The 10,418-nt window shown below is 46.6% G+C and overlaps 1 protein-coding gene across 1 annotated transcript; it reads left to right on the forward strand.

The window, feature by feature from the left end:
• The first annotated feature begins 2,300 nt into the window (after positions 1-2,300).
• Positions 2,301-4,613, forward strand: LOC123454042 (small nuclear ribonucleoprotein G-like). The gene is given in 3 exon segments (XM_045132110.1): positions 2,301-2,315; positions 4,432-4,558; positions 4,561-4,613. Coding segments are annotated over 3 exon segments (195 nt in total).
• The last annotated feature ends 5,805 nt before the right edge of the window (positions 4,614-10,418 follow it).

Genomic DNA, 10,418 nt, shown 5'->3' on the forward strand with positions numbered 1-10,418 from the left:
GTCCACCATGAGCGTGGATTCCACAGAAAGGCACCCCAGGGAGGGTCTCACCTTAGGAATGAGGCTGAGTGGGTAGGTGTCCTCTGATGCCCTGGCAAGGGCCAACGGCATTTGGGATGTGCTCCTACCTGCCCAGGGAGGCCCAGGCTCCAGGGGCAAGGGCGTCACCTGTGACTCATTGCGGGTGATGTTAAGGAGTCTCAACCACAACCTCAAGCCATTGGGACAGGCTATAATGAGAGACGCTCATAGAAGCGGAGGCTTGTGATCACTTGGGTAGCCTCCAGCTCTCTCCCCTTAGCATACTCTTCAGTGGCTAGAGAAAAACTAGGGGTTCATGTCTACCTCTTCATGTGGGAAAGGGGTATGGTGTGGCCCTGAGGATGTGACTGACCTCACTGTTTCTAGGGGGAGTGGCCCTAGGCCATCATTTGACAGCCTCTGAAACTCTTGGTTTAAGAGGTGGCTATCTGCTCTTTCCCCTCTCAAAAGCCTCTCCTTCAAAACCCACTCAGGTCTCCCTTTGTACCCCACCTCATACACTCCAACTTGGGGAATTCCCTTCTACAGGGGCCATGTGTCTCTGGATTCAATACTTGAAACTATTCTCTTTTGAATTTTTTTTTTTTTCAAGGTAGGGTTTCACTCTATCCCAGGCTGATCTGGAATTCACTATGGAATCTCCGGGTAGCCTCGAACTCACAGCAATCCTCCTACCTCTGCCTCCTAAGTGCTGGGATTAAAGGCGTGCGCCACCACGCCCGGCTTTTTTTGTTTTTTTGAGGTAGGGTTTCACTCTAGCTCAGGCTGACCTGGAATTTACTATGTTGTCTCAGGGTGGCCTCAAACTCATTGTGATCCTCCTATCTCTGCCTCCCGAGTGCTGAGATTAAAGGCATGTACCACAACTCCCGGCTTTATTTTTTATTTTTGTAATTTTATTTTGGAGCGAGCGAGAGAGAATCGGTGTGCCACGGCCTCTGAAATCAAATTCCAGATGCTTTTGCCACCTAGTGGGCATGTGCAACCTTGTGCTTGCCTCACCTTTGTGCATCTGGCTTAGGTGGAATTTGTTAAGTCTAACATGGGTCCTTAGGCTTCTCAGGCAAGTGCCTTACCTGCTAGGCCATCTGTCCAGCCCAGAGCTATTCTTTTTTAAATATTTTATTCATTTATTTATTGGAAAGAGAGAGTGAATGTGAGAGAGAGGCAGACAGAGAGAAAGAATGGGCATGCCAGGGCCTCCAGCCACTGCAAATGACCTCCAAATGCATATGCCACCTTATGCATTTGGCTTATGTGGTTACTGGGAAATTGAACCTGGGTCCTTAGGCTTCACAGGCAAGTGCCTTAAACGCTAAGCTATCTCTCCAGCCCTGGAACTGTTCTTTATTTACTTACTATCCATCTGCCCTTTGGCCACCTCTTTACTTCCTCTATATTTCAGTTTTCTCTAATGGAAAGTTAGAAGAAATATCTAGCCTCAGAGGGATAAGGTTGTTATCACTTTTTTCATCCAGGAATACTATATGAGTTTTAGAGTCACAGGGCACTTTGAAGAGTGGCTGGTACATAGGAGGCACTCAGTAAATGATAATGAGGGCTGGAGAGATGGCTCAGCAGTTAATGTGCTTGCCTGCAAAGCCTGACTACCCAGGTTTGATTCCCAAGTACCCAGGTAAAGCCTGATGTACAAAGTGGCACATTCATCTGGAGTTCATTTGCAGTGGCCAAAGGCCCTGGTGTACCCGTTCTCTCCCTCTCCCCCCCTCTCTCTCCTTGCAAATAAAAAAATGTTTTTAGAGCCAGGCATGGTGGCGCACACCTTGAATCCCAGCACTTGGGAGGTAGAGGTAGGTGCATCCCCGTGAGTTCAAAGCCACCCTGAGGCTACATAGTGAGTTCCAGGTCAGCCTGGACTAGAGTGAGACCCTGCCTCAAATATCAAAACAAGGGCTGGAGATATGGCTTAGCAGTTAAACACTTGCCTGTGAAGCCTAAGGACCCCGGTTTGAGGCTTGATTCCCCAGGACCCACATTAGCCAAATGCACAAGGGGGCGCACACATCTGCATTTCGTTTGCAGTGGCTGGAGGCCTTGGTGCGCCCATTCTCTATCTATCTGTCTTTCTCTCTCTGTTCTGTTGCTCTCAAATAAATAAATAAAAATAAGCAAAATAAAAATTTTTTAAAAACAAGTTTAAATAAATGGCAGAAATTTTGCTAATACCATGATGGAATATTTAGTGAGTGTTTATTTGGCCAAGCACTGGGGATTCAGTGAGAAGGAAAATAGGTGCTATGGTCGGGGATGAGGTAACAGAAGGATATGCAAATAGGTGTGGTGGCGCACGCCTTTAATCCCAGCACTTGGGAGGCACAGGTAGGAGGATCACTGGTAGTTAGAGGCCAGTATGGGACTACATAGTGAATTCCAAGTCAGCCCGGGCTACAGTGAGACCCTACCTCAAAGACAGAGAGAGAGAGAGAGAGAAGGAGATGCAGTACACAGGCATACAAGCTGCTCAAACAATGGTAGGTCCTCTTCATTACTGCCCAGGAATGTGTCCCAGCTCTTAGAAACCCTCTGTAGTCCTCAGTGTTCATTGAAACCTACAGACCTAACAAGGGATGAAAGCTGTCAGAGTCCAAAGGGGTGAGTCAGGCCCCGCTCACCTTGGGGTGTGCCGCCTAGGAAAGGTTGCCCTGAGAAATTTACAAGGCAGGAGTAAGCTTTGAGAGTGGCAATAGAGCCCTCTCTCCTAATCACTATGGACCAGCTCAGCTGGCATCTAAAAATGGAGCAGCCTGGCCTGGTGGCGCACGCCTTTAATCCCAGCACTCGGGAGGCAGAGGTAGGAGGATCACCGTGAGGTCGAGGCCACCCTGAGACTCCATAGTGAATTCCAGGTCAGCCTGAGCTAGAGTGAGACCATACCTTGAAAAAACAAAATATAAAAAATAAAAATAGGGCTGGACAGATGGCTTGCCTGTGAATCCTAAGGACCTATGTTCAACTCTCCTGATCCCACATAAGCCAGACACACAGTGATGCAAGCGTGTAAGGTCGCACATGCACACAAGTTGGCGCACCCATCTGGAGTTTGATTGCAGTGGCTGGAGGCTCTGGTATGCCAATTCTCTCTCTGTCCAAGGTAGGCTTTCACTCTAGCCCAGGCTGACCTGGAATTCACTATGTAGTCTCAGGCTAGCCTTGACCCCACAGTGATCCTCCTACCTCTGCCTCCCATGTGCTGGATTAAAGGTGTGCGCCACCATACCCGGCTTATTTTTTTCCTTTTCATCTCATTTTTTTTTTTAAGGGTGTGATTATTTACAAGCTAAAATTGAGGCTGGGGGATGGATAGCCCAGTGGGTAAAATTGTTTGCTGGGCAAGCATGAGGGCCTGATCTACAGTCCTGAGTTTGACCCCCCATCATCCATGTAAACTGCTGGGCATGGCCACGTATGCCTATAACCCACTCTGTGAGGAGTGGAGCTTGCCAGTCAGCCAGGCTGAGTGAAAAGGGAAACTTTGGGTCCAGTGAGAGACTCGCCTCAAGGAAACATGCAAATGAACGGTAGAGGAAGACACCCAATGTTCTCCTCTGGCTTCTGGGTATGTGGGCATGAACGCATGAATCTGTATACTCACACACACCACACCATACACACATTACACATAAATGCAGAAAAATAATGTATCCAAAAGCACTAGGCGGGCTGGAGAGATGGCTCAGCAGTTAAGCGCTTGCCTGTGAAGCCTAAGGACCCTGGTTTGAGGCTTGATTCCCCAGGACCCCTGTAAGCTAGATGCACAAAGTGGCGCGTGTATCTGGAGTTCGTTTGCACTGTCTAGAGGCCCTGGCATGCCCATTCTCTCTCTCTCTCTCTCTCTCTCTCTCTCTCTCTCTGTCTGTTGCTCTCAAATAAATAAATAAAAATAAACAAAAAAAAATTTTAAAGCACTAAGGGCTGAAGAAATGGATCAGTGGTTAAAGCCCTTGCCTGAAAAGCCTAATGACCTGGGGTTCGATTCCCCAGTACCCACGTAAAGCCAGCTGCACAAAGTCGCGCACGCATCTGGAATTTGTTTGCAGTGACTGAAGGTCCTGGTGTGTCTATTCTCTCACTCTCTTTGCCCCTTTCTCTCAAACAAGTAAATTTAAATTAAAAAAAAAAAACATCAAGGCCCACTCTCTGGAGCTGAAGAAATCTATGGCCCAGAAATTATCACTGAAAGATGGCTTAGCAGTTAAGGCACTTGCCTGCAAAGCCAAAGGATCCAGGTTCAATTCCCCAGGACCCATGTAAGCCAGATGTACAAGGCGGCACATTCATCTGGAGCTCATTTGCAATGGCTAGAGGCCCTGGTGCACCAATTCTCTCTTTCTTTCTCTCTCAAATTAATTAATTAAGAAAAACTATAAGAAATTATTACTGAAATTAAATGGTGGCAGGCGTGTCCAGGGAACACTGCCGGGATTTGATCCCTTCATGCATCTTATGATTGGTGAGTGTGTGGAGATGACCAGTGGGCAGCAGCATGTCATTGGGATGTGTTCATATGAGGAAATAGCATCATGATGTCGGAAGCCTTGGAAAGAGTTTAAACAGTGGCTGCTCAGAGAAGTTCATGCCCCTCCTCAAAGGGCCTGCTTTACTACTGATGTGAAATCAGGCCATGTACATCTTCATATTAAACTTTTGCTAAATAGAATAGTCATAAATGCTAAAAAAATAGAATATATAGTTAAAGAAGGTGTGTAATGAGACAAAGAAATCCAGGCAATAAAAGAATTAAAATGTAATACTAAAATTATTCAGTTAACCCAAAAGAAAGTTAAGAAAGGAGAAACATGGGAAGAATAACAATAAAAAGATAAAATAAATAGAACACAAATAGCAAAATTGTAGAGTTGAACCTAAACAAGTCAACAATTTCAATATAAGTGGACTAAACATTCTAATTAAAACACAGAAATAGCTGGGCATGGTGGCACACGCCTTTAATCCCAGCACTTGGGAGGCAGAGGTAGGAGGATCACTGTGAGTTCGAGGCCACCCTGAGACTAAATAATGAATTCCAGGTCAGCTTGAGCTAGAGTGAGACCCTACCTCGAAAAAAATAAATGCTTTGACAATGAGGGCTGGGGAAACAGCTTGGTGGATAAGGCAAGTGAAGAGACCTAGTCTCAGCAAAAATAAAGAGCAGAGGGCTAGAGAGATATCTTAGCAGTTAAGGTGCTCCTCCCCCCAACCCAGAAAAGCCAAAAGATCCAGGTTCAATTCCCCAGTACCCACTTAAAACCAGATGCGCAATGTGGTGCATGCATCTGGAGTTTGTTTGCAGTGACTAGAGGCCTTGGAGCGTCCATTCTCTCTCTCTTTGTCTGCCCTATTTGCCTTTCCTTCTCTCAAACAAATAAATAAAATATTTGTTTTTTAAAATAGAGAGCTATTAAAGATGACACCCATGTCATTCTCATGCACATGTACCCACATGTGTGTGCACCTATAAACATACACACACAAAACCACACCACATGTAGAAAAGATTTTTTAAACTTTTTTTTTTAATCTGATTTCATTTTATTTGTTTGCGAGAAAAAGGCAGATAGAGAATAGGTGTGTCAGGGCCTTCAGCCACTGCAAGCTAACTCCGAACACATGCGCCACCTTGTGCCTCTGGCGTTACATGGGTCCTGGAGAAATCAACCCTGGGTCCTTTGGCTTCCCAGGCAAGCGCTTTAACCACTAAGTCATCTCTCCAGCCCTAAAAGAAGATTTTTTTTTTTTTTTAACAATAAGGTATCTTGGAAAGCCCTAAATATTTACAAATTAAACAATATGTTTGCAAAAGCTCGACCAAATGGAGCATATTTCCAAGCAAAACCTGCATATGAATGTTCATAGTCACTTTATTCATCATTTCTACAACTTGGAAGCAGCCAAGATGTCTTTCAATAAGTGAATGGATAAACAAACCCTGGGATATTCTTATAATAGAATATCATTTGGTGAACTATTATTGGGTATAATGGTACATCCCTATGATCTCAACACTTGGGAGGCTGAGGCAGGAGGATCACAAGTTTGAGGTCAGCATGGGCTATACATAGGGAGACCCTATCTCAAAAAAAAACTATGAAGTCATAAAAAAGACTTTAATGCCTTTAATCCCAGCACTTGGGAGGCAGAGGTAGGAACATTGCTGTGAGTTCGAGGCCACCCTGAGACTACATAGTGAATTCCAGATCAGCCTGGGCTAGAGTGAGAGCCTATCTCAAAAATCTCTCTCTCTCTTTCTCTCTCTCTCTCTCTCTCTCTCTCTCTCTCTCTCTCTCTCTGTGTGTGTGTGTGTGTGTGTGTGTGTGTGTCTAAGTGACAAAAGCTAATCTGAAAGCAGGTTGAGTTGGCTCAGGTCTTTATATTAATACTCAGGAGGCTGAGTTAGGAGGACCATTGTGAGTTTGAGGCCAGCCTATGACTACAGGGTGAGTTCCAGGTCAGTCTGGGCTATAACAAGACCCTACCCAAACAAACACTACAAAAGTCAGGGATGGGCTAGAGAGCTGGCTTAGCGGTTAAGGTGCTTTCTGGCGAAACCAACGGTCCCAGGTTCAACTCCCCAGTACCCATGTAAAGCCAAATGCACAAGGTGATGCATGTGTCTGGAGTTTGCAATGGCTTGAGGCCCTGGTGTGCTTATTCTCTCTCCCCCCATATATATATAATATCTGTGTTCCCTCTGTCAAATAAGTAAAACAATAATTTTTTTTTTTTTTAAAGCCAGGCTGGAGCAATGGCTTAGCAGTTAAGGCACTTGCCTTCAAAGCCAAAGGTCCCAGGTCGGATTCCCCAGGACCCATGTACGCCAATTGCATAAGATAGTGCATGCGTCTGGATTTTGTTTGCAGCAGTTGAAGGGCCTGGCATGCCCATTCTCTCTCTCTCAAAATAAGTCAATAAAAAATATTTAAGACAATAGTTAAAAAAAAAAAAACACAGAAGGGCTGGAGAGATGGCTTAGCGGTTAAGGTGCTTGCCTGAAAGAGAAAGGACCCAGGTTCAGTTCCCCAAGACCCATGTAAGCCAGATGCACGAGAGAGAAAGAGAGAGAGAATGATTGCTCCAGGGCCTCCAGCCACTGCAAACGAACTCCAGATACATGCATCCCCTTGTGCACGGGTCCTGAAGAATCGAACTGGGATCCTTTGGCTTTGCAGGCAAACACCTTAACCGTTAAGCCATCTCTCCAGCCCCTCTTTAAGTAATTTTTGTTAGGCATTTTATCACAGCAAGTATCTGATACAGGAGGAATGAATAAGCAGAACATAAGAGATTTTTTTTAAAGATAGCAAAACCAGTCCACATGACACTGTAATGATGGATACATAAGTGAACACTAGTCCAGACCCCCAGAACGTACAATGCAGAGTTATAGGTGAAAGGCAGGGAGGCTGAAGATCAGGAAAAGCCAGTTCTCAACCCTAGCTCACCACCTCCCTCACTCAGGCACTCATTCTACAAATGCTGAGCTTCTATTCTGAGTTAAGTCCTATGCTAGGCACTTGGGGACATAACTGGCAACAAGCCACAATACCTTCCCAGGAGGATTTACAATCTAAGGGGGGGGGTGTCAGTGTTACACATCCAACACAACAAAAATGAGGAGAGAGAGGAGATGGGGCGCATTTAGAGTGGTATGGCTGTAGACGGCATGTGCTCCTTTAATCCCAACACTTGGGAGGCAGAGGTAGGAGGATCACTGTGGGTTCAAAGCCAACCTGGGACGACACAGTGAAATTCCAGGTCAGCAAGATCCTACCTCAAAAAAAAAAAAAGAGGAGAAGTAGAGAGAGAGAAGGAAGAGAAGAGGAGGAGGAAGGAGCAGGTGAGTGCAATGGGAAAGCCTTCTGGGCTTGATCAGCGATATGGAAGCAAAAGAGAACATAGGCTATTGAGTACTGGAGGCATATAATGCAGAACGCCAAGCGCCCTGTATGTGTGTGCAGAGGAGATGAGAAAGGGCTGGAAGGACAGGTAGGGCCTAGGTCACACCCGAGCCTTTGCCCCTCTCAGAAGCAGTGCCCGAGCCAAAACCCAGCAATACTTGCTCCCTGGAGTCTGTGCCCAAGGCGGATGACGTGTCCTAGGGAGACTCTCCAAGTCTCTTTTGAACACTCTTGGTGGAAGAAGGCATCCTGTAATTACTGTGGTGATAATTAGAGGCACTTCCACGGCCTCTTTCAACAAACATTACACAAGCTGTGGCCCTCTCACCTGGGGGTGGGAGAGCAAGAGAACCAGGCACCCCTTCTGGGCTGGGGTGAGGGGAAGCCACTGACTGAACTCCTGCCAAACACACCTGACTCCCCTGCTGAGTTCCAGAGGTGCATTAATACACCCAGGGTTGCTCCAGTTTAGAGCTTAGTGCTGTTGGCCCAGGGACCCAAAAGTCACTCCCTGAGTGTCACAGGCTGGGCAGCCTCCAGACAGTCCTTGGGCTTCTCATTTATTTCAGCCTGGCCTTCCCAGGGTACTACAAGCCTGAAGAGATCTTGACCATGACCTGCAGGCACATTTCTACATCTTGGCAATCTTAGCCTAAGATGTTCAAGTCGCCAGACTCTGGGTCCACACGACGTCTCTGGGAACCATGCATCTAAGGTTTCTATGGCCCGGACATCCTCCCAGCCTCACCTCAGTGCCATTTGTCACTTAGCATAGTGTCTATAGCTATATGTGTTCCCTGAGAGATACTTTGAAGGCCTCTGGTTTAGGTGGGAGGGAGAGAACCTTTCTTCTTCTTTACCCTATACATTCACCAAACCTCTTCTCCCTCTTTTTCTTCCACCAGATCAGCCCCCCCCCCCATAGATAGCATAGTCTTCACTTCTGGTAAGGCCCTGTCTTTCTTTACTCAGCCACTCCTGTTTGATTCACCTATTACCAACTTCTTACTTTGCTCAGTCTTCTATGACTCACTGGGAATCAAAGCCCAAGTGAATTGCCAGAGGCTCTGCTTGTCATTCTCGTTTCATTGGCGACACCTCTGGTCTGTTTTGTTCTTAGCTCTCCAGAGAGGAGCTCCTTCTGTACCTCCCAAAGCCACTCCTGCCTGTCGCTTCTGGCCTTTCCCGTGGGATCTAAAACCTAACCCACACCCCTTGGAGATTCAGAATGACTGTGCCAGGTCAGGGCACAATGGAGGTCCCATAAATGCATGTGGCAAAAGTATAAGAGTTCCAGGCATGTCCATAATTCAGATTCTCCGCTTTCTCATCTCTTCGTGGTACCTGATGGGTTTGATGGCTGGGCAGACACGTGTAGGCTGGCACCTCTCTGTATTTTCTTGTGGGGTCCTTGCCTCAGAACCTCCTTAAAACCTTGAGCTTGGGCTGGGAAGATGGCTTAGTGATTAAGGTGCTTGCCTGCAAAGCCTAAGGACCCAGGTTCAATTCCCCAGTACCCACATAAAGGCAGATGCACAAGGTGGCACATGCGTCTGGAGTTAGTTTGCAGTGGCTGAAGTCCCTGGCATACCTTTCTCTCTCTTTCTCCATCTCTCTCTCTCTCTCTCTCTCTGTGTCTCTTTCTCTCCCCCCTCACTCAAATAAATAAATATAATTAATTAAATAAAATATAAAAAAAAAACCTCGAGGGGCTGGAGAGATGGCTTAGCACTTAAGTGCTTGCCTGCAAAGCTCAAGGACCTGGGTTCAACACTCCAAATCCCATGTAAGCCAGACGCACAAGGTGACACAAGTTTGCACATGTGCACAAAATGGCACCTGCGTCTGGAGTTTGTTTGCAGTGGCTGGAGGCCCTGTCGTGCCAATTCTGTCTCTCATAAAAACATTGGGGGGAAAAAAAACCTTGAGCTTATCAACTAGTCCTTTCTTTCCCAGGGTCTCTGGTGTAGCTTGGGAGGAGAAACTTCTAACTTGACTGGTCCTGGCACCTGGTAGTGGAGGGAAGGAGGAAGACAGTTTGTTTCTGGAGGAAAAGTGTACTTGGCTTTCTTATGAGAGGCTTCCCCTAGGGGAGCAGGTAAGCAGCAGTTGTATGAGTAATGCCCAACTGATCCATTTGGAGATAGATTCAGGGTGTGGTGTTCCCCATGAGCCTAGCCAGTGCCTGGGAAACTAGAGCACAGCTAGATAGATCCCGGTCTAATGTTGGGCAAGCCGCAGAGGAACCTGGGTATGCCAGCTGCAGGTGTGGGTGTGTGAGCTCTGCTCTCTGGGGAGTGGGAGGGGGGCTTCCAGAAGGTGAGTGTGCCAACTGCTCAAGGGTGTTTCTAAAATCTGATCCTTTTCATTCATAAGCGAGGTAACCAAGAGAGGGAGGCTTAGTTTGCCCCTTTGAAATCTGACCTCCGTTCACCTTTTTAATCTCTTTTCTGAAAAGGC

This window comes from Jaculus jaculus, chromosome 13 (genome assembly GCF_020740685.1).
Source record: "Jaculus jaculus isolate mJacJac1 chromosome 13, mJacJac1.mat.Y.cur, whole genome shotgun sequence".
In the NCBI taxonomy this organism is placed as follows: domain Eukaryota; kingdom Metazoa; phylum Chordata; class Mammalia; order Rodentia; family Dipodidae; genus Jaculus; species Jaculus jaculus.